This window comes from Sorex fumeus, unplaced genomic scaffold (genome assembly GCF_029834395.1).
Source record: "Sorex fumeus unplaced genomic scaffold, SorFum_2.1 ptg000024l, whole genome shotgun sequence".
NCBI classification, from domain to species: Eukaryota; Metazoa; Chordata; class Mammalia; order Eulipotyphla; family Soricidae; genus Sorex; species Sorex fumeus.
This window is the reverse complement of record NW_026606081.1, coordinates 55,391,389-55,414,726: the sequence shown is the minus strand read 5'-3', so window position 1 is coordinate 55,414,726 and position 23,338 is coordinate 55,391,389. Positions and strand designations below refer to the sequence as shown.

The 23,338-nt window shown below is 56.6% G+C and overlaps 3 protein-coding genes across 12 annotated transcripts in view; 1 reads left to right on the top strand and 2 right to left on the bottom strand.

Annotated features, from left to right (window-relative positions):
- MTHFS (methenyltetrahydrofolate synthetase) overlaps positions 1–23,338 on the top strand; it is a 162,575-nt gene that overhangs the window by 89,259 nt on the left and 49,978 nt on the right. The window lies entirely within an intron of this gene.
- FAH (fumarylacetoacetate hydrolase) lies at positions 8,144–16,287 on the bottom strand. The gene is made up of 14 exons (XM_056114428.1): positions 16,116–16,287; positions 14,134–14,244; positions 13,569–13,690; positions 13,414–13,463; positions 12,756–12,846; positions 11,644–11,741; positions 11,518–11,570; positions 11,128–11,227; positions 10,913–11,043; positions 10,449–10,524; positions 9,852–9,898; positions 9,273–9,374; positions 8,570–8,687; positions 8,144–8,319 (listed from the first exon to the last, which is right to left on the bottom strand). The coding sequence occupies exons 1-14, from the start codon at positions 16,194–16,196 to the stop codon at positions 8,240–8,242; spliced, it is 1,260 nt and encodes a 419-aa protein (XP_055970403.1). The 5' UTR covers positions 16,197–16,287; the 3' UTR covers positions 8,144–8,239.
- ZFAND6 (zinc finger AN1-type containing 6) overlaps positions 17,359–23,338 on the bottom strand; it is a 41,219-nt gene continuing 35,239 nt past the window's right edge. For all 10 annotated transcript variants that reach the window (XM_056114445.1, XM_056114440.1, XM_056114436.1 and 7 more), the window contains 2 exons: positions 20,369–20,482; positions 17,359–18,278 (listed from right to left, as the gene is read on the bottom strand). In XM_056114445.1, the coding sequence (XP_055970420.1) occupies positions 18,130–18,278; positions 20,369–20,482 (263 nt within the window). In that variant the 3' untranslated portion in view covers positions 17,359–18,129. The remainder of the gene's footprint in view (positions 18,279–20,368; positions 20,483–23,338) is intronic.

Here is a 23,338-nt window from a genome sequence, read left to right as displayed (position 1 = left end):
CCGTGAGAATAGTCGGGTGGCAGGAGACAAAGCCAGAGAAGTAAGATTCTGTCCCGGGCAGCGCGGGTGGCCTTGGGGACACTGTGGTCACCCTGGACCGAGGAGGTCAGGGGACAGTCATTGGCCTGAGAACTGGGCTCAACAGGAAGGCCGGGACCGAAAACGGGAAAGCACAAGACATCCAAGACAGATCTATTGGGTGGGCACTACCCCTAGCAGACCACCCCTCCTCGGGAGCCCTGGACAGACAAGACCTCCAACAGCACTCTCAATCCATGTCTGTAATCCCCCCAACCCCCTCTTCACCTCCCTTCCCCGAGTGGGGCATTTCCCCATACACTGTATGTGCATTATATGTATACACAGCCACGCATGCCCACAAGATGCCTGCACACACGTGCATGCAAAAAAGCACACTTGTGTGCACGGCCCGCATGGGACAGTGCTTACTTTCTTACTGCGGTGCTCCTGCCTGTCTCCTCTGCTTTCACCTTTAGGTTTCCCCCTCATCTCTGTGCCTGGATAGGAGAGGGCCCCTTGTGCCACCAGGGTGCAGACTCTCTCCAGCTGGGTCCAGGCCCTGTGGCCTGCAGGAACTGTGAGCTGGGCCTTTAACTCCTGCAAAGACGGTAACTGGAGGTCAGCAAGTCCATGTTTCTTGAGACAGCCTCTTGGGAGCTTGGCTGCCGCCGCTGGGACCCCTTCTGCCCCTCAGGAGGGGTCTGCAGGCAGGGAACCAGATGCTCCCGCCTGTTGCCTGACGCACGGGGGTCCAAGTACTGAGCATCCTACAGGATGGGACACATGGATGGGACTTCCTCTCCACCCACACCACCCTGTATCCAGAAGGGACAGTCATATGGCATCTAGAGAAGAGTGTGGCCCTGTTCAGGGGGAAACTGCCTCACTCCTCAGCCTCAGAGTATCAGACGCACTGGGGTGAGAACAGTGAGTGGGCGTTCTACGGCATGTCCCAGACAGGGCCTGGCCATTGGCCAGCTCCTGGCTGAACCACTCAACCTTTCCCAGCCTGAACTCTGGATTCCAGGGGTGGCCACCGGGTCCAAGGAGCAGATTTGTGCCACAAGGGTGACAGCTTTAGGGGGCTTCAAGATCACCTGCCAAGCTTCCCCCAATGCTGTACTCATGGGCAATGCCTGCCCCTCAGTGACAGCTCCTGCCCTGCAGACCTAATGACTCTTTCTGTGGATTTCAGTCTCCACAGACGGACAAGTTGCTGGGGGCTGGGAAGGGCTCCAAGGGCCAAGCATAGACTCTGCCTGGAGGAGGATCCCAAGCCCCAAATACACTGGTATTGTTTCACAGAGAAAAATCTGTCACATGGGGCCTGGGGCCATAGTACAGTGGGGATGGTGTTTGCCTTGAACGTGGCCAGCCCAGGTTTGATCCCCACAATTCCACAGGAGCCCTTGAGCACCGTCAGGAGTGATTCCTGACTACAGAGTCAGGAGTGACTTCTGAGATTGCAGAGACAGAGTGTGACCCAAAACAAAAAACCAAATGAACCACTAGTGTGGGATCCAAGTGACAGTAGCCACAAGGATGGGCACATGCTGGCCTCTGAGCCCCTCCCGGTCTGGCTGTCAGGTGTGGCCCTTGGGCCTGAGCTGACTGAGGTGCCTGGCTGAAGGTGGCCTCCACAACCATGTGGGCAGTGGGGTGGCCGAGTGGGCAGGGGTGGGCCTTGCCTGGGCTCAGCTCAGGGGCAGCTCTTAACTGGGGCCACGAAGGGGCTTCTCCATCCAAGGTGTGGGGGATGATCCGCATGTGAGAATAACGGGTGGCAGGAAGGGTCTCCCCCCAACCACAAGCTCAAGAGCAGACCCTCTAGTAGCCTATTGAGAACTGAAGGGATGAACTGAGGAGAAGCTCCAACCTGACCTGCAAATGCCACCTGCGGCTTCACCTGCATCGTCTGTCAGTGAGCTCATGCGAGAACTTGAGAAACAACGGGAAAAAAAACACCCACAATCATGGGAACAGAACATGCTTTCACATGGGAACCTGTGTTCACGTGGGAACCTGTGATCGCACAGGAACTCCCGCAATCATGGGAACGTGCTTTCACATGGGAACTGTGTTCACGCAGGAACCTGTGTTCCCGCAGGAACTCCCACAATCATGGGATCCTGCTTTCACGTGTTCGCCCGGGAACTCCAGCAACCATGGGCATGTGCTTTCACATGGGAACCTGCGTTCACGTTCACGCGGGAACCTATGTTCGCGCGGGAACCCCCACCCCCCCACCCCAATCCGTGGGAACATGCTTTCACATGAGAACCTGCATTCACGCGAGAACTCGCAGGCAGCCATTCACACTGCAGGGCGCGGGAACGGGCAGCTCAGCGTCCCCGAGTTTCTCCTGCCTCTGAGTCCGTGCCTGGGGACCGCGCATCCAGCCCCTGCCAGCGTTGCGGCGCCCCGGGAAGCGCAACCTGCGGGGCTTCTTCTTGGCCTCCCCAGACACCCAGCGGCTCCCTGCGGCGTGGGGACCCGGCCGGCCGGACCCCCACCAGCACCGCGCTCCCCGCGCCGCTCCCAACTCCGTGCCCGCCCCGCACCTATCCGTCCGAGCGGACCTGGGCATGCATGCGGACCAGCTGCGTGGTCTGCACTGGCCCTCCCGCCCGCCCTGGCTTCCCTTACTTTGCAGGAGTCGCGTCCCGCGCGTCGCGGGCTCCTGCGAGCGCGCACCTGAGCCCAGGTCGGGAGCAGGGCGAGTCCTCGTCCCCCGGGAGCTCAGTCAGGATCTGCGGGGCTGCCCTGGCCGGGATCCCCCCGGGTTCCATGGCAGAGGCCACTGTCCCGGCTATGCGGGCTCGGGTCTGGCGGAGAAGATGCGGCTTGCGGGCTGCGGGGCGGCGCTTCCGCAGGACGGGGCGGCGCCTTCGGGGGCGCCAGGAGGGATGCGGGCGAGGGGCCCCCAGACGGGCCTGCGCCCCCGGCGGGGGCCGTCCGTGCCGCGCGCCCCGCCTTCCCGCTTGAACCGCATCCAGGGTTTCGCCTTTAAAATGCCCGGGCGGCTGCGGCTCAGCTCACAGCCCCCCTCGGTCGCCGCCTCTGCCGGGGCGCTGACTCAGCTGCAGCGGGGCCTCCCGCACTCGGGCCGGGCGGGAGCCCCGCAAAGGCCGCGCCGGTTGGCCCCGTGCAGAGAAGCGCCCGGCAGGGATCGGGCCCCTGACCCGACGCCTCCGGGGCCAGGTAAGATCCACGGGAGCAGCGGGGCTCTCCGGGTTAAGCTCTGGTCCCCGCGCAGCTGCAAACGGGGAGGGGGGCGGTGCGGGGAGAGGGTGCTGCAACCCGAGGTGCTGGGGCAAATTATCCCCTGCGAGCCGCGCGGTCCCCGGGGAGCCTGGGACGCTCAGCCTGGAGCAGGGCGGGAAGGCAAGCGGAGTCTAAGTTAGGAAGGAATTCTAAGAGGAGATGAATAGGAGATGTTTCTCCGGGCTGCCAAAGGTCACTGTAGCCAGAACTTCTGGGGAAAGTTCCACGGTCTCTGCCTGTCTCTGTTCTTGCCTCGCAGCTCAGGTCTTCACTAGCTTCTGTCCCATCTCAGGGAGATGGCAGGGACCCGGTCATAAATGGGGTCTTGGGTGGGAGATCCTGGGATGTGCCCTGGAGCTAAATCTCATCAAGTTTCCCCTGCCTACAGGAAGGTTCTGGAAAGGGAGGCTGTCAGGAAAGAGGAATGCATCTGTCATCCCGTGGGCTGAAATGGCTTTGGGTCCTGAAATGGGGGTTCCAGGTCTGGAGGTCCCTTCAAAGGCAGGATTTCTCCATCCGGTGGAGCCTGCTACAGCTCTGAAGGGGGGTAGGGGTGCACTTCTTGTTCCCCAGAGCCTTCTCCGCCTGACACAGGGTCCTTGGGAAACCTCACTGTGGGTCCAGGGCCCCTTGACGCTGCTCAGATGTCCAAACCATGGGCGCATTTTTAGATGGAGTTGGACAAAGGCCCCATTTCCAGGAATGCTGGCAGAGGTCTGTGCCAAGCTTTAGGCGGCCAGCAAGGGAGGGAACGGTGCAACCACGGGTCACCTCCCGGGAGCTGCTCAGGGTACACGGGGCGGGGGGGGGGGGGGCTCATTTCCCCTGAAGAGAAGTGGACAGCACATGGCCCAGCTCTGTCTCTGCTCTCCTGGCACACTTTGCTGACCCTGCTGGCCACTTCCCCACTGGCTTTTCGGGTCCTGTTTGTGATTTCTGCATGACACACGAGTCATAGGCCTGTGCTGAATGGTGCCTCTGGGCTCAATGAAGTTTGGAAAATCACAGCGGATCTCTGGCCGACCGTTATTGTGGCTGTGGTGGGTCAGAGGTTCTGTAAAGCAAAAGGCCCCTTACTCAGCCTGGAAGACAGGAGCCAGGCTGCTGGGAGCAAGAGGATGGCAGGACTCTCTCCTGCTCTCTAGGGCCTTCCTCCAATGAACATTTGTGCGCTGGCCCAGCTCTGGCCAATCAAGATCCGCCTGTGTGCAAAACATTGGGTCGGGGGGCTGGAGCAATAGCACAGTGGGTAGGACGTTTGCCTTGCATGCGGCCGACCCGGGTTCGATTCCCAGCATCCCATATGGTCCCCCGAGCACCACCAGGAGTAACTCCTGAGTGCAGAGCCAGGAGGAACCCTTGAGCATCGCCGGGTGTGACCCAAAAAGCAAAAAAAAACCCAAACAAACAAACATTGGGTCGGATGCCCTGCCCTCACCTAAGCAGGGAACAAGAGCATTTCCAGAAAAGGGCCCCTTGCTTCCCTCCAGCAGGGTGGCTGTGGGGATGAGGTCAGAAGCCTGGCTCAGCCTCCCAAGGGGTGACGATCTTATCCACCAAGTTTTCAGGAAAATGCAGCTGCTGAGGCCCTGAGGGGCCTGCCCCTGGCAGTACACACGGTGTAGGCTCTACTGGGTAGCGGACACCCCATGCCATACTGTCACATCGCATGTGCAGCTGCCTGCAGCCAGGCTTCGGGTTCCCTGTGGTGGAGTTGCAGCTGCCCTAGAAAATTCCAGCAGGACACGAAGCGGGGCTGTGGGCAGGTACAGGCACAGGTACCCTAGCACCTCCCAGCCCAGGCCAGTTGTCATACCTCTCCCTGTCCCGCATGACCTGTGGGATGTGACTGGGCAAGGAAGAATAGGCAGGAGCTGCCTCCCGGGAGGGATGGATTGTCTGATCATTCATGTCACACTCGTGCTTTGTGGGGTCCGGGGAGAAGCCAGTCCACTGTGTGGCCCCTCAGCTCTGCATAGCCCAGTGACACTTCCTCCAGGGTGGCCTCTGTTTAGGTGTTTGTTTTCCTGAGTCACTGGAAACCCATTTGTTACCTGGAAGCCTCTCGGGGACCTGCTGGCTGGGTCCTGAGTTTCAGGTTGCGGGGCCCTGTTGGGCTGGGGACACTGCCCATAGACCAGATAGGGGCCTCCACGGGGCGGCCCGAGCCTCACTCCTGGTCCTATCTGTGCGACACTTGCCACTGACTTATTTCCCAAACCAAGTGTCAGGCTGACAGATGCCTCGGAAGATCCCGCTGACTCAGAAGCAGATGAGCCTCCGGAGCCCGTTCCCTTCACAGCTGCCTGGGCTTTTGCTCTGCGGGGGTCGGGGAACCGCCAGTCCCCAAGTTCCTTATCTGAGGGGGCTGCTGGAAGCCTGCAGTTCAGAAAGGGCCAGGCTGGCAGGAGTGGGAAGGAGCAGGGCCCGGAGAGGAGGGTTTCCTGAGCCCAGAGGAACCCCTAAACTGTCTTGATGGAGACCAGAGCCCAACCCAGCCCAGCTGTAGGGCAGGGAGGGGGCGGCAGGGCAGTCCTGGGGGTAGCAGAGCCACCCTCAGCTGGATACAGCTGGGGATACAGCTGGGACTTGATTCCCCCACAGTCCTCCAGCATCCAGGCCCATAAGCAGGTCATGAAAATGCACAAGATTTAGGGTGATGGCGGAAAATGGAGGGGAATATTGCCGCTGCACACACAGTTGGGATGTGAAGCCCCAGCACTGTCCCAGGGCACAGGGGACCATTTGGACATTTGCAGCTCAGGCTTGTGAGGAAACACGGATGAATGTTTGTGTTTGTGATTTAATGGTTTCTATGGTTAGTTTTGGGCTTTTTGGTGTGTGTGTGTGTGTGTGTGTGTGTGTGTGTGTGTGTGTGCGTGCACGCGCATGTGTGTATGTGTGTGCATGTGCCTGCAAGCTCAGGGCACACTCCTGGCTCTGAGTTCAGGGATCACTCCCGGCAGGGCTGGCATCGAACCTGGGTCAGCCACATACAAGGCAAGCACCACCTCCAGTCCATCACTACACTATGTAAAGATGTTGATTTCTGAGAACAGAAGAGAGGAGAAAAGAAAGCACAATCAGAACCAAGGGTCGTTCTTGCCCCCCAGATTGCTGGGGCCAGGACCTTTACCCTTCTCCCACCCTCTGACCCCGTTCCAGTCTCTGTCCCTCCCAGTCTCCATCCCCTCTCCCAGTCTCTGTTCCCTCTTTCAGATGGGCCTGACCTGCCTCACCCCCTGGAGCAGCCCTGCATCATGCCCCACCTGAAGGCCCTTGGGACCTGGTAACCCTCTGCTGGCAGGTGGGTGCACAGTAGAAGCTCCCATGCCTCAGTGTCTCCTTGCTAAGCACTGCAGGAGTCCTGGGCTGAGCTGAGATTAGCCGTACCCCCGAGTGGGAATGGGAACATGCAGAGACCTCCTGGTACTCCCTAGACTTCACCACCCATCCTCAGTCCCCCTGAACCTCCACACTGACGCTGTGTGAAGGGTGGGACTCGGTGAGGTCCCCGGGCAGCACAGGCAGGAGGGAAAAGGAGGGACAGGGCTTGCCCACCCCTGCTTCACACCATGGCTCCAACCAGGTCAGTGAGAATGGCCCATCCGAGCCCTTCTACATCCAATAGACCCCTCTCCAAGAGATCACACCCCTATACCCAAGAGCACCTCTCTCCAAACTTGGCTTCAGAGGTAGGCAGCCCTGCAGGACTCCTTGTTGCCCGCGGGATTCCCACAGGTGGAAGATGGTCATAGCCGGCCCCGAGCCCACCTGCGCCGTCACCGCCACCTGGCCATGGACACGCCCACACCCGAGCCCCCGTACCTGGACGTGGACAAGGGGCTGACGCTGGCCTGCTTCGGCTTCCTCTGCTTCTTCCTGCTGCTGATGATCGTGCGCTGTGCCAAGGTCATCATGGACCCCTACAGCGCCATCCCCACCTCCACCTGGGAGGAGCAGCATCTGGACGACTGAGAAGCTCCCCCAGGGAGAGGGATCACCCCGGGAGGCAGAGGTTGGGGAGCACGGGTAGGGTCCAGAACTGACCATACACCGTAGTGTGCTCATCGGGGGGCTCTGCCGACAATTGGGGCCCTGAACATCACAGGAGACCCTCTCTTCCTCCCTGTGGTTAACTAGCTGTGCACTTGGAAACTTCGGGACATACAAAGAGAAGGCGGGGGCTGCCCCCTTTAAGCCACTTCTGGGCTGTCAAGTCTTTACTCCTTAGAACCCGCCGGCTGCACTCGGACACGCGCCAGCTCAACAGGAGCTCTTGGGGCTGCAGACCCCCACATACTGCTCCCCACACAGGTAGCTCTGGTGGCGAGGAAAGGGGGCACAGTCAGGCCACCCAGCTTGCCATGAGTCCACCACGCCACAGCAGGTATCCTGGGGTGGGCAGAGAAAGGAAGCAATACTGTCCCCTAGCCCTGCCCAAGAAGAGCTGTCCTCTACTCCAGCTCAAACATGTGCCCCCATGTGCTGCCCCTGACCCACGAGCCCCAATACTCTCCCTCAGACACACCCACAAACCCTATGTGCCCCACTGTAACTCACAGACACACCTACCATGAGCATGCTGTTACCTCAAAAGGCCTGCCTACTGGGGTGACTAAAGTCCCTTGCCTCCCACCCCCACCACTGAGTCTGAACAAGCATCATTCAGGGAACCGCTGAGGGTCCCATGCTCTGCCAGTCGAAGGTTCCAAGATGCGGAGACGCTGACTCCAGGTCATGGACATGGGTCTGAGCAAGCGGGGACTCCACAGATTCCAGCCTGCCCACCTGATGGGTCACAGTGCCAGAGCCCCATGATATAGCAAAGCCCAGCAACCACTCAGACCATGCCAGGGCATGTCCCAGGATGGTACGTGCCACCTGCTTTATTCGTCACCAGTGGGGAGCTTGATCTGGGGTACTCGGGGCTTCCCCACAGTGCATAGGGGCATCATGCCGGAGACAAGGCAGGTAGCACCTTCCCGGTGCACTGGCCAAAGCCGATGCGGTAGCCGTTCCTTTGGCAGTGGCCTGGAAGAGAGGGTGGGCGGCGGCTCAGTGCTCAGAGCATTGGGGGGCTCAGGAGACCAGTGGGAAAAGGACGGTGGGCAGATGGACAGCCCCCACTTCCCGGGGCACCTGCTCAGGGAGAGTGACAGAGCAGGTTTGGGGCTGTGTTACCCAAGAGATAGTGGCTGGTGTCCAGTGAGGTGCCAAGTACGGGAGGGGGAGGGGCGGGGGAGGGGCGGGGATGAGGGCATACGGTCGGCAGTCACCTCACCTGTGATAATCACCTCATCCCCGTCCAGCAGGAACTTCCTGGTCTGTCCACCGCCCAGGTCGATGGTTTTTGTGCCCCTCCAGGACAGCTCCAGCAGGGACCCAAAGCTCTCGGGCTCCTTCCAGGAGGGAGACAGTGTGAGCATGGTAGCAGCAGCCGAGTACCACAAGGCCTGCTGCCCCCATCCTGGGGCTCGCATCCTTGTGCTCCCCTCCTGGTATTCTCTCGTGGGGCTCCTGCTCCCACCCACCTGTACAAACCCAGAGCCAGGCTCTGAGGCTCGTTGTTCCGGAGCTGGCACCCTGGGGGCCAAGCAGCCCTGCTAACCTATATCCAGGTCCCCCGACATCTGGAACTGGGGCACTCAGCCCGTAGGGTTGAACAGATTATTTCTGGGTTCCAGACACACTTCATATAAGTGAAAGGAAAACATCCCGGAGCCCAGAGTCACTTCCCTAGAAACGGGGGCCCTGGGGCAGGCTGCAGATAGGGCTTGGCATAGCCTGTCTCATCTCAGTGCTCCCTGTGAAGGCATGGGGTTGTGGCTAGGAGGTGGACAGCAGACAACACACCAGGTCCTGGCTTTGCAGCTGTCAAGTGGCCGCCTGCCTGCCTGAGCCACAGTTGGGGAAGAACTCTGAGCCAGGGTGAGTGCTGAAGCAGGAAACCAGGGTCGTCATGACCCCTGTGACAGTCCACTCACCGGCCCACTGATAGTCCCTGAAGCCAAAAGGTCCCCAGGCCGCAGGTTACAGCCATTGACGGTGTGGTGGGTCAGCTGTTGCAGCATCGTCCAGTACATGTGCTGCGGGCACAGAAACACTGTGGGCAGGGCAGCCATGCAGGCCAGGCAAGCACAAGCCCAGGATCTCACCACCCCTCCTCTTTTTTTTTTTTTTTTCTTTTTGGGTCACATCTGGCAATGCACAGGGGTTACTCCTGGCTCTGCACTTGGGAGTTACTCCTGGCGGAGCTCAGGGGACCATATGGGATGCTGGGAATCGAACCCCGGTCGGCCGTGTGCAAGGCAAACGCTCTACCCGCTGTGCTGTCTCTCCAGCCCCAACCCACCTCTCCTCTTGAGCTACAATTCCTTCCACCTTCTCTAGGAAGCCCTCCCTGACAGCCCCATTGGCCTGCAGTGATGCATGCCCAGCAGACAGAGGTAGCCCTCATGGCAGGCAGAGGCCGCCCTATGCAGACACCTCTGCCCCCAGCTCCTGCTCTGGGAAAATAAGCCCTCACCCCCATGCCTGGGGAATGGGCCCGGCTTGTATGGTACCTTAAAATTGGACCTGCAGATGGTGACGGGCTGGCTCATCCCTTCCCCTGTTAAGGAGACAGTGACTCTGAGTGCCCACAGCAGCAGGAAACAGCCCTGTGGAAGGCACAAGGTATTCTGCCCAGAACCCTACCACCATCCCCAATTTTGTTAAGTTCTGTGAACCCTGAGCTCCTGGGCACCAGGACTAGCTGCTGACCTAGATACCCCTCCTCCAGAACTTGTTCTCTCTCCATCCCTCCATCGTAGTTCTCCACAGTCCCTCAACCTGGTGGTCCTCACTGCCACCCCTGAGAGTCGGCTGGGGTTATGCTCCAGCTTCCCCAGGGGCACCCCTTCCTGTCTCTGCCTTGGTGTCCCATCTGAGGCCAGCGGTTTCCCAGAAGGCACTGCTGCTACTGGAAGTCCGGGCTCACAGCCCTTCCTTCTGACCCAGGAAAACAATCCTTCCTCTCCCATGTCTGGGGAACCCGGGGCCTCTGAGGGCTAGGTAAGCAGGAGAGAAATCTGGCCAGGAAGGTGTTGGTCACACAGACCCCAGGAAACCCCCGACCCTAGGATGCCCCCAGACACAGGATACACTGGGCCCACCAGCACCTTTCACGGCGACAGAGAGGTTGATGTCGAATGTGTAAGGCTGGTCGTGGCGCAGATAGGGCAGGGGCCTGGGATCCTAAAGGAATAAAGGCAAATGAAGGGTTGGGGGAAGAGGCCCCTCCCCGGGACCCTGCAGTGTGGGAGCAGAGTAGGGGTCAAGTCAGGCCTCAGGGAACTCTGCAGTGAGGATCAGGCTGGGGAAGGTGATGGCCAATGCAGGGTCTTGAACTTGGTGCTGTTGGGTGAGTCCTATACCCATAGAGCCGGGCTCTGGGACCTCCCTAGTACCCTGGAAGTTGGGTGGCTGTGGGGACCTTGGGAACCCAACTCCAGATTTTTAGGGTTCTGACACTTTCCCAGGGGAGCAGTCAGGGCTGAGCCTGCAGCCACAGGCGTCACCCTCAGATGGTTCTGCACAGGTAAGCGGTGAGGTGAGACAGAGGTGGGGCACACGAGCTCCCTACCTGCTCCGGGTTGGGAATAGCGAAGGGCATGAGTGCTTCCATGGGCACCACCCATGGGGAGATGGTGGTTCCAAAGCTCTTCCCGAGGAAGGGGCCCAGAGGCACGTACTCCCACTTCTGGATGTCCCGGGCTGCAGGGGAGAAAGAGCTGAGCCCACCCTGCCCCCAGCCACCCCATCCCCACCCTGTCTTGTCCCCACCCGGCCCACACCTACCGCTCCAGTCATTCATGAGGACCATCCCAAAGATGTGCTCCTGAGCCTTAGAGATGGGAATGGGCTCCCCAAATTTGTTCCCAGGACCGACGAAGAAAGCCTAGGGATGAGGGAAGGCCTGGAGATGAGCATGGGACACTGGAGGGCAAAGGTCAGGTATGGGCAGCACCAGGCTCCCTCTGTGCCAGGGGTTCTTCTTCCCACACTGTGCCCTTCACACACGACACAATGCATGTTTGGGCCCTCTACAACAGGCCTGCGAAGAACCAGCCTGTGCAGGTCTCTGAGCACCCAGAGAGCACACAAGTCGATGGGCCAGTGTCAGCCTGGAAAGCATCATCTTCCACGCCCCCAGTTACTCTAAACGTGGCTGGGGTGCCAGCAACTCACCATCTCCAGCTCAATGTCCAGGAGTTTGCAGGGGCCGTACACGGGGGGCTGGGCTGCAAAAGCCATACAGGGCTGGTGAGCAGGCACCCCGAAAGGCCATGGGGACACAGACCAGCCTGTACTCACACTCATCTGGTCTCATCTGCCCCAGGGGCCTGCGGATCGGTGTTCCAGACACCACCACGGAGGATGCACGGCCATGGTAGCCCACAGGCAGGTGCAGCCTGCGGGAAGGGAAAACAGGTCAGTGTCCTGTGCTGGCCTCACTGGCCAGATCAACACAAGCCTGTACACAAGTGTGGGTCAAAGTCAAAGACTGGCGGCAGTTCCAAAGGACCACAACCTGGCATGTGAGCCTCGAGCGTGACCCTCGGCACCAGGTGTCCCCTGAGCACTGGCCAGCATAGCCTCATCGGTCCCCAGCACCACTGCCTTGTCAGGCCGGAGCCTGTGTCGTGGGGACAGCAGCAGACAGAGTCCCCGGGAGGATGGACAAGTCCTTCCAACAAACAGCTGACTTGCGCCTGAAGAGGGTGGACTCGGGGGACTTGGGGAGGACTCAGAGGACTCAGGAAACTCAGGGAGTACTCAGAGGACTTGGGGAGGACACCAGAAACCTGGAAAGGACACAGGGAGGACTCCAATGGACTCAGAGGGGGACTCAGGAAGGACTCAGAGGACTTGGGGAGGGCTCCAGCAACTTGGAGAGGACTCAGAGGACTATGGGGTGGGGATCCTAGCACTGCAGTCTGACTGGACATCATCTCCCTGCACAATTCACTGAAGCACTTGCAGAAAAGGTAGATCTCTGCCCACAGCCCCCTCACGTCCACCAGCCAATGTGTGGCCAATGTGCTATGCAGAACACACTTGTCACTGTGTCGTACCATGAGTGTCCACAGCACAGCAAGAAACAAAGGCATGGGTAAAAGGCTATGACCCTGGCAGTGGCCCAGTCGATGGCCTTGACTGGACTGAGAGGCACCATGACCTATCTGCCCTCTTGCCGGTGTGGCTGCCTGTGATCCGCGTCCAGATGGCCAGCTGGTCACCGACAGGGAACATCCACGGGGACAGCGCCCCACGGGGAGGCTGTGAAGTGCTCGAGAGCCCAGCATAGGCCATTACCCGGGGAAAGCTTGCAGATCCCAGCTCCCCAGGGCTACCGGCCTGGCTGCTGGACAGGCACAGCTGAGTGTCCCCACTTCCCATGCCTCGCAGAGGGGTGGTGGACGTACCAGTTGGGCATGAGTGCATTCTCCTTGCCTCTGAACATGATGCCCACGTTGACAGCATGCTGCCGGGAGGAGTAGAAGTCCGTATAGTCCCCTGCAGAGGGAGACCTGCCGAGCATGAGCAAGCAGCCTCGCCGAATCCCAGCTGGGAACCCAGAGTCAGGAGCGGAGCTGTGCTGACTCCACAGGGCCACCCACCCCAGTCATACCTGCCCCCTGACTCTCTGGAGTCCGAGCCCCCTAGGGGGCTCTGCCCACTAGCACAGAGGGCCAGCAAACGGCCCCCTTCCTGTCTCCCAGGGCAGAATTCAGACACAAAAAATAGGTTAGGGCTGTCTGTGCTGATCTCCTGTGCCTCAGAGATGGAAGAGATTTGGGGACACAGGGGTATGTAGGGGAGGATGTCAGGAGTGAGAAGAGCCGTGCCCCCTTCCTGGAGGCCTCTCTGCTCAGCTGCCCAATGGGCTCCAGCTGTGCCACCAAACCTGGCACGTTCCACTGACATTCAGGGTATACTAGCTGGCAGAGAAGAACAGCCAGGGCAGGGCTGGTGGGGGGGAGGAGAGGAAGGTGCCTTCCTGTGTTAGACAGAATGACAGTGACCCTTTCCAGGAGGGCAGGATGCTGACCCCCTCCAGGTTCTGGCAGGGCCTGTACTTACCGATAGTAGCTGGGAGGTGCATCGTGGCACTCGCCTGGGACGTGAATGCCCTGAAATGCATAAGCAGGGTTTTGGGGGGCATCCAGCAGGAAGTGGGGTTCCATCACAGGCTCGGCACTTCCAGGAGCCCCATCCTGCCTGCCCACTGTCCTCACCGACGTCGGAGCTCCAGGTCATCCCGCAGCCGGGCCTGGCCAGCTGAGAGCAGCTCCTGCAAAGATGCTCGCGCCTCCTTCCAGGCAGCCTGGCCCAGCCCCATGAAGCTGTTGAGTGTCGGCTGGATCAAAAGAGGGAAAGAGTGGGCACAGGGACTCCAGGGTCTGGCTGTCTCCAGCGGCTTGGTTGCTCCCCAGTGGCCCTGTACACAAGCTGCTGGGCCTGTCGATGACCCCTGTCTAAAGGGCTGGGCCCCATCTGTGGATCCCATTCCTATCCAGCCCACCACAGTAGCAGGACTGGGGATAATTATCTCAACAGTTCATGGATACTCATGCCCAGTGGCCAAAGACCCCAGCGTCTGACACGTACAAGAAGCCAAGCTGTTTCTACTTGGACAGCTGTCCCTACCTTGGGAGTCAGTGTAGCCTCTTCCGGGGAATGACTATGGTGGGGGCATCAGCTGGAAGCCACAGGAAAGTCAGCATGGACACACTGACCAGGCCTCCCTCCTGTTGTGGCCCCACTGCATGGCACCCCAACACAGGACACAGGAGATGATACCTCATCGAAGACGGCCTGGTGCCGGGAGAGGACAGGCCCAGTGAAGAGGTGCTTGATGGCGCTGAGGTCCAGGATCTGGTCGCCGATGGCCACGCCAATCCTTGGTCTTGGCTGAGGACACGTGTATCAGCATCCATAGCTCAGGCCCCAGACGGGGCCCTGTGGCTGAGCTCAAGCATGCAGAAGGAAGCAGGGGCCTGACGGCCAAGCTGGCAACCCGCCCCCCCCCCGCCCCCAACCTGGGGCTGTCTCCCCCCTTGGACTGTTGTCTCCACGAGGTTCCCACAGCCACCTCCTTGTGCCTCAGTCTCCCCCATACCAACGTAAGCAGCCTGGGACATGCAGTGGGTGCTCCCTAGGCTGAGGCGGGCAGGGTCAAGGGTGAGCCTGCCTGGGCTCAGGAGTGGAGGGCTGGTAGGGGTACTGGGGGGAGAATAGGACCCCAGTCCCCTGGTCCTGGTCCCACCCCCCACCTCTCCTAGTCCAGCTTGGACAGGGCAGAGAAGGACCTGAGTGGAAGTTGGGCCTATCTGGGCCAGGTGTGTGCAGGAACCCAGAGAACAAGGACTGTCCTCACCCAGCCACCCACTGAGCCACTGGGCGACAGAGGCAGAGGTGGGCTGCTAGTGTGTGGACTGGGGTTCAGCAGGGTACAGTCTTGCCCCAGGGAGGGCACAAAGAGCCCCATCTGAGGAGAGCACAAGTAAGCTGAATGCTGCAGAGGGAGGAGCAAGAAAGTTCCAGAGCAATCGTGGTTAGTGTTCTGGCGTAAAACTGTTCTTAAGAATGTTCCAGAAACAGATAGGTATCCCATGTGGCTGGAGAGCTGAATATAGGAAGCACAGTTCCTGAGGGAAGGAGGGACTGACACCCCCCGAGGCAGGGACCCTAAGTGTTTACCAAATACAGGAGCTAAGGGAGGGCCATAGAGAGAGCTCGGCAAACAGCACATTCTTTGCAAGCAGGAGGTACAGGTTTGAACCCGGCACCCCAGGAGTGGCCCCTGAGCACCACCAGGTGTGCCCCTCTTCCCAAACTACCCACTATCAATAAAAGAGGCAAGGGAGTCCTTACAGACCTAGAGCATGAGAGGCTCATGGAATATTCTAGAAGGCTATTGAGTACCTGTACCTACTTTCCTCATCCAGACCAAGCCCCTATCTCCCCCCCCCCCCCCCCGACTGTCCCTTCTCTCCCCGTTGAGTTCTCAAGGGCCTGGTGACTAGACTGTAGACAGGCCACTTTGAGAACTGGGTCTCTAACTTGAGCCCTTGAATCTGAAGCCGGGCCAGGGACGGTGTGGGGTGCAGGGCTGGCTAGTCTGGTTAAGGTTTCAGTGGGGACAGACTGGGTCCTTGCAACATCTGGCCAGCTCTGGCATTGTGAAACTGCTGGCAGACCCCAGCAGCGAACAGCCTCAGCGGTGGGGCAAGCTGTTTCACAAGCCTCTTCTGAGGTTGGGGGGTGCAATTCTGCGGGTTTGGGGTCTAGAAAGTCCGGGAGCAGGGCAGTTCGGAGGGCAGTCCCTCACGCAGCATCACTGCTCCTGGCCCAAAACCAAGTTAACTTTAGGAGGTGGGAACAGAATCGTGGAAAGACACATGAACAACCCACACTCAAAGACATTTACTGATGCCCCTTCTCTGCCCCCACGGGTGGGTCGGCCCACCTCTTCCTACCCACAACCACAACCAGAGCCCACCAGAGCCACCAGAGCCCACCAAAACCAGGAAACCAGGGCGAACGCAATGGGGTGGGGTGGGGGCAAGCCTGGGCAAGGCTGGTCGCAGGGGTGGAGCTGGGTGGGCGTGGAGAGGGGACACGGCGCGGAGAAGGGGACACCGCGTGGGAAGGGGGGGAACAAGGCGTGGAGAGGAGACACAGCGCGGGAAGGGGACACGCCCCGGAGAGGGGAACATAGCGCGGGAAGAGGGGGACCCGGCGCAGAGAGGGGGCGCGGCGCGGGGAGGGCACGCGCTCACGTTGCCAGCGGTGGAGAACACGCCGTAGGGCAGGTTGTGGATGGGGAAGTCCGAGTCCGCGGCCACCGGGATGAAGGACATGCTGACGAGCGGGACCGGCCGGGGGCGAGAGAACCGAGCTGCGGCGAGCGGCAGCGAGTGGACCAGGTTCTGAGAAGTTGGGCCCTGCGGACTCTGCACCCAAGCCTGCGCCCGCCCCATCCGGCTCCGCCTCGGCCCCTGCCAGTCGGTTCCAGCCCGCGCCCGCCCCATCCGGCCCCGCCCCCACCGCCCGCAGCCCTTCCCCCGAGAGGCAGAGGTCCAGCACCTCAGCTGGGCCCTGTCGTAGTGAGAATTCCTTGGCCTGTCTTCCAGACTGCCATGAAGGCCAGCCCCAAGCTTCAGCTCAATGGAGCGAGTGACAGAATGGCCAGGCTGGGGCAGACCCAGGTACCCTCGACCACGCACCAGGCACCCACATACCCGCCTCCTGGCATCTGGAGGTCCTGCAGTTGGCTGTGGTCCTGCCCTACAGATCACACGGACTTCTTGGGGCTTCAGCAACCCTCAGGCTCGCTGGTTAGGGTTAGGAGTGCCTCAGTGCTGTGCGTGTGTGGGCACACATGTCACAAGAATGTGCCGAGTGTGGCAGGTACATGACTCATCCCAGGACCTCTGCCAAGGGAGCGGGTGGGGCCCGGTGGGTAAAAGGGACCGAGATGTTTTCAAATGAACTTCTAACCCATCTCTCTTCCCCCTTCTTGGGGAGGGCAGGTACGGGCACAATTCTGGGATTCCTGAGAGAACACTGCCGCCCTCACGCGCTCACACTCCTCTTACTCTGTGTCGGCTGTGATCATCCTTTCACCAGCCGGAGTGGCTGTGTTCAGGGTCAGTGCTTACACAGGCGATCCACATGACCACCTTCTTTTCCTGGGCTCATGCTAGTCTGGAGGCAAAGTCCGGGTCCGAGGCTGTATCTCCCTTCCAGGACAGGAAGTTGGTTTGAGCCCACAGTCCCATCTCCCTTGAGAGAGCAGCACATTCTTCCTTAGAGGAATCCTGGGAGAATCACGTCTGAGTGGCAGAAGGCAAGTGGTGTCTGCCTGGAGGACTGCGAACGACTCTCAGGAGCGAGCGAGTGCAGGTCAGGTTGCGGAGAGACCAGAGGCACTGGCTCCGCTACGAAACCGTCCAGAGCCGACAGGACTCAGGGACCCAGTGAACTTCTACCAGGAAGAACAGAAAACGCAACACCGGGGAGCACTGTTGTTTCTTTTATTTAATCAAAGACCGGTGGATAAACATAAATACAGCACAATTACTTCAGATCATTCTTCATATTGTACACACAGACCAGGAACATATCTGAAAGAAACCTGTGGCCAGCAATGACATGCACACAGCTTTCCTTCCCTCGCTCAAACAAATGAAAACACACAAACTTAAAATCTTATCAACACACATTCTCCGGTGACAAATGATTCAGACATAAATAGTGGGTGCAAAGAAACTCTATGCTAACATATGTATAACCTTTGTTAATGAAAACAAAACAAAACAAAACCAGAAGCAGCCAAAATGATTAAGATACATTCAGTTACTGATGCTAGTGCCCCGAAGGGCATTCTCAGAAGAGATATCGTGCTGCAGAGAAAAGCTATATATACATACACAATGAGAAAATAAACTGCAAGATTAACGCATGCATGTTTAATACTGGAAAAATCACAGCCCTCCAAAATTTCTCCATGTTTGTTATAAAAGCCCTCTGCACTCAACTAAAATTAAAATGATCTTAAAAGGATAATACTTGTAAAGTTTACTTAAAAGTTTTCAGCCACAGAAACTGCAATGGAAATAAATGTTCAGAGTCATTTTCAAAACAAAAACAAAAATCTATTCTTCTGATGACATGCATGATTGAAAGGTCTATGCAAGATACATTGCTCTACATCCCAAGGACTAGGAAAAAAAACCTCAAGTCAATTTTTAGTTTGCGGATGGTCAAAGGATTTTGTATTCCAGCAGGAGTTCAAATCTTCTGGATCTTTTCGCCAACAACTACTGGATTTTCTTTTCTGATTTTCTCAGCAGCATCGGCTTTGTAATTGTAAGAGCAATTGTGTACATCTGAGTAACGGTGCACACCACAGTAAACATTTCCACACCGGCATTCAAACCCTGAAAATGATTGAGATGCACAAGTGAGTTGGATGGAGGTCTAAAATTGGGTTTCTTAACGTAACTAGTGAGAAGAGAGAGCCCTACCTACAAGGCAGCGCTTGAAAGAGGCCCTCAGCAGACACTTTCCAAGCTGCCGGCTGAGCCGCATCTCCTGCACCTGTCTGCACACAGCTTTGCACGGAGCTGCGGCACAGCTTCTCTGCACTCACGTTTCTTTCCTGGGACACAGCCACACACACTGACTTGCTCTCAGACAGGAAGGCTCACCGGAAACTGGGAAATGGTCCTCAAACCCCATCACCAGAGTGTGAAGAGCCTCTGAAGGTTCCTCTTCAGTGTCCTGAGCTACCCTGCAGTGGAGACGCCACTCGACTGCGGTAGGACAGACTAGAGCCCGGCTGCCTGCGTACGAAGCTGCCTAACTCATCAACACAGGTAAAGGAGCCTCTCTCAACTGCAGCATCTGCGATTCTGAGTAACAAACTACTGGAAAGATTTTATTCCTCCCAGAAATTTGTTACAAGGAAATCTCATATAAGGAATGTGGCTGAATTCTTTCATAGAGATTAAAAGCTGCAACTGATGGATAGTCTTTAAGAAAATTGATCCTACTTCCCAATTTAGAGCCTTATGGTATATGGAAGTGCTTGGAAATGAAGCACAGGAATATTTTAAACACTGATGTCTGATGTAAACTTCCTTTACCACTGTCATCCCATTGATCGTAGAATTACTCAAGCGGGCACCAGTAACATCTCTATTCCTCCCAGCTCTGAGATTTTAGCCGCCTCTTCTTACTCATCTTTTCCCAACGATTGGAGAATCTTTCAGGGTCGGGGGAATGAGATTTGTTGTCGTTACCATATTTGGCATATCAAATACACCACGGGGAGCTTGCCAGGCTCTGCCCGTGCGGGCAGGATACTCTCGGTACTCCCCTTTACCACCTTTTTAAACTTTAAAAATATTCTGTGATCTCATAATAACAAATGAAAATTAAAACCAACAGTAACACTGGATTAGACAGATGGTCAAGAGGAACATTACTTCATGTCGGATCCTTGAGTCTGAGAAACTCATCCCCGCACAGACTTTGCCTCTGACTCTTGCCTCCTTGCAAGCACCTCTAGTTAAAAGGAGTAAAGGAGTTTTGTGCTCAGACCTTCCCACTCCCTTTCCTCTCTAACTCTTAGAGCTCCCTCGCATCTCAACATCTGGGTCCAGGACTTCATAGAGAAAACTCAGAATGCCATGAACCTTCATTGAGCCGCTTCTTGGCGGCAACGCTAGGCCAGGAGAGAATCTCAGTGCCCATGCCCTGTACCACTGTCAGATTCCCAGAATGCCCATTCCCGCAGCACCAACAGTCAGCCAGCCAGACTTCTTGCCCTCCTGCCTTCCTCTGAGCTTCTGTTCATGCTCTTCCTTCTGCCTGGAGTGCTGTTCCCATCAGTGCTGAGTTGGCCCAAACCTGCGGAAGCATCCACCTACATGAAGCTTCTCTTCGTGAGTCTCTCCTCTCCTCTCCTCAGCACCCCTGAGCTGAATTCCCAGAGCAATTGATTTCACTGCCAGGAAGCTGCTCTCTCTGCCTGACACAGAGAGTCCACTGAGCACCTTCTCTCTCTCCCTCTTTCCCAGTCACAGAAGAGCCTGAAAGGTACTGGCTGGCCTGTGAGGATTCTCACTATGGGCTAAAGGAGAGTAACAACCATTTTCCAAGTCTTGATCACTTACCACAGTCCACATTAGCTTTGTTAGCACAAAGTGCTTCGTGTTTGTTAAGGACTGAGCTCACGCTCTCATTCAAGAGCAGGCTCGGGAAGGCAGGTCACAGCTTCCCCTTAGAGCGAGCCTGGCACAGTCACTAGACTGCGATGATACTCTCAATGCCAGGTGAAATCTTGAAAAAATGTTAAAAGCTATTCATTTTGGGGGTACATAATTAAAGCAACTTTTATTTCTTTGAAGAAAAAAATGGAAGCACTTCAAGTATTGCCTGTCTTGGAAACAGAATCATCTAAGGGGAAGTCATACGTTATTCTAAAACACAATCCCAACTTCGTTCACTTCTTTCCAGCCCTTACCAGTTAGTCCCACTTTCTTCCTGCACATGAAACAGCGATTCTTTTTTTGTTTTGGTTTTTCAAGAGACTTGCTTTGCTCCTCAGATGGCTGCTGTGCTGTATCTGATACTGAAGCTGACAAAAAAAGGAAGGTGGAGAAATTTAATTACTCAGTAAAATTTTGCTTTTACTCTTTTATTTTAATAAGTAAAATTACCTGTGAGGTCACAGTGTCCCAACCCCTCACTCCCAAATACCAGAGACCAGCTGAAGAAGGTACAATTTTCTGTTGGGTAGAGGCTCAAATGAAAAAGGCAGGTAGTCAGTGGGACACTTTCTGTGACATGTACATATGCACTGGAGACACACAAGCACACAAAGTTGAGAAGGACTGATATATCAACAGGAACTCTAGAAGACGCAGTATTTCTTTATTTATTTGCTTTTTGGGTCACAGTCAGCGATGCTCAATGGTAAATGCTAGCTCTGCACTCAGGAATTACTCATGGAGGTGCCTGGGAGACCCTATGGGATGTCAGGGACCAAACCCTGGTCACCTGCACGTCCAAGGCAAATGCCCTTCCCAATGGACTATTGCTCTGGCCTCAGAAGGTGCAGTATTTCTAATTTATCTGTAGCTGTGCACCTGCTCACCTGGATATTCTAAGGGAGTGGGCAAGAAAATAACTACATGGTGGGGCTGAAGTGATAGCATAGTAGGTAGGGTGTTTACCTTGCATGCGGCCGACCCGGCTTTGATTCCCAGTATCCCATATGGTCCCCCAAGCACTGCCAGGAGCAATTCCTGAGTGTATGAGCCCGGAGTAACCTCTCCTGTGCATCGCCAGGTATGCCCCAAAAAGCAAAAAAAAAAAAAAAAAAAAAAGGAAAGAATCACATGGAAACTTCTTAAGGTTTAGTGGAGTCAGAATGAAGAAAATTTCCTCAATGAATACGAGAAAAATGAAGTGAAACCAAGATTCAATGGGATTATTAAACATGCTTAAAATTCTCAGTATGTTTTACATGTAGCACTGTCCTCCTGTTCATCGATTTGCTTGAGCAGGCACCAGTAACGTCTCACAACAAATTATGAGATTTGTTGTTACTGTTTTTGGCATATCGAATACGTCACGGGTAGCTTGCCAGGCTTTGCCGTGCAGGTGAGATACCCTCGGTAGCTTGCCGGGCTCTCTGAGAGGGGCAGAGGAATCGAACCCGGTTGGCCGCGTGCAAGGCAAACACCCTACCTGCTGTGCTATCGCTCCGGCCCATGAAACCTCAAAAATATTAGGGAGTAACACAGGGAGAATAGGATACTGTGATGAATACAACAAAATGCTATATTCAGGGAGACTAAGCTGCCCAGCTGTCCTTCAACCTAACCGCTGACACTCCCTGCTGTCTCTGGTGTCCCGAAGTCAGGGGTTATACCTTCAATCTGCTCCCAGTCAGTGCCTCAGCAGGACCAGGCTCCCAACCTCTACCCCAGATCAGCAGGGAGCCCCTTCAGGACACCAAAGTGCAAGCAGCCCAGCACAATGGCACATGCCAACCCCCCCACCCCGCCCCGCCACTGCACACAACCAATGCTACGGGCCCCCCTCGAGCACCCTCCTTTTCCCCAGGTCTCCTCTGTGTTAGGTGAAGCCACCAAGTGGCTCCTCAGTAGCACTGCCACACCAGTGCACGCCACTCACCTGTGCTGCTTCCCTGGGCCCAACACCTCTGGGGGCCGGGCCTGCATGACCTTGCTGGCTGCCAGTCCTAGCTGCTGCTCCTCCATTCTCAGCACAGGCAGTCACAGGTACTGTCCACTGAACTGACTGACAGAATCACCCACTTGCAGTCCTGAGGGCCATTTTCCCAACTACACCGAGGACAGAGGACCTATCTAGATCCTGTGAGCCGCACAGAACAGATGCTCAAACATCTAACCCACCTGTATTAACACATCAGTAAGACAGCATGAAAAGGGAAAGCCTAACACGCAAGCACATGTGCACAAGCAGGAGTATTCCACTGAGATACTGAGAAGGTGCACAGGATTTTAAGGCAAATGCTTTACTCTGAAACACAATGGACACGTAAACCCTTCTTTTTTCTTTTCCTTTTAAAAGTTTTTGGGCCACTGTGTTCAACGCTTACTCCTGGCTCTGTGCTCAGGGATCACTGCTGGATTGCTTGGGGTGACCAATTAAGTGCCTGGGATTGAACACAGCCCAGCTGTGTGCAAGGCAAGCATACTGCCTGCTGTACTACTGCTCCAGCCCCAACAGTCCCATTTTTTAAAAAAAGGCCAAAGACAAAACCTGCAACAGAACGAGTGCCCTTAGCAGCCAGGAGCGCCTTATGTACCGGTGACAACTATAGAAAACAGTGGTCCTCACTGAGAACGGCAGCGATTCTGCTGTTCCCGCAGGCCCAAGGTCTGTGTGGGTGGCCTCAATGAGGACAGGCCGGGAGCCAGGGCTTCTGGCCCCAAGGCACTACCTGACAAAATCTACCAACAACTGCTTTTAAGGAGGGACACATTCAGGAGGAACAAGGCCCTCCGGTCTGGGTCCTGTTGGAAGAGAAAAGTGCGGAGAAGTAAACAGTGAGTACACATAGTCATTTGGCACTCCTGTCTGGGGCTGCTCTCACACACAACACAGCTGAGACGAGCCTGCCCCAGGAGCAGGCCTCTACCTTCACCGCACACCTGCTTGGTGGGCCTCAAAGCCCTGGCAGCTCTCCTGGCAGCACTGGCCTGCACTCTTGGGGGTGGGGGAGCAGCCTCTGCCATGCTGTGCAGTGGGAAAAGACCCAGCATAGTGACTCGGCAGAGACTCAGAGTGAAGGTGCTGTGACCCCCACCCTCTGGGACAGTGAGCCCCCTTCTCCCAGACCCTTTCCTTAGAATATAAAAGAAGCTGGACCAAGAGACCTTTAAAAATTATTGCTATATCAAACATCCTTCAGAGAGCTCAAAATTCAAATGAAAAATAA

Coding starts and splice junctions, on each gene's coding strand:
- FAH (XM_056114428.1), bottom strand. CDS start 16,196: ATGTCCTTCATCCCGGTGGCCGCGGACTCGGACTTCCCCATCCACAAC. Junction 13,691..14,133: donor ACCAGGCCGTCTTCGATGAG/GTATCATCTCCT, acceptor CTTTTGATCCAG/CCGACACTCAACAGCTTCAT. Junction 8,688..9,272: donor CAGGGACTATCAGTGGGCCG/GTGAGTGGACTG, acceptor CCCTCCTGGAAG/GAGCCCGAGAGCTTTGGGTC.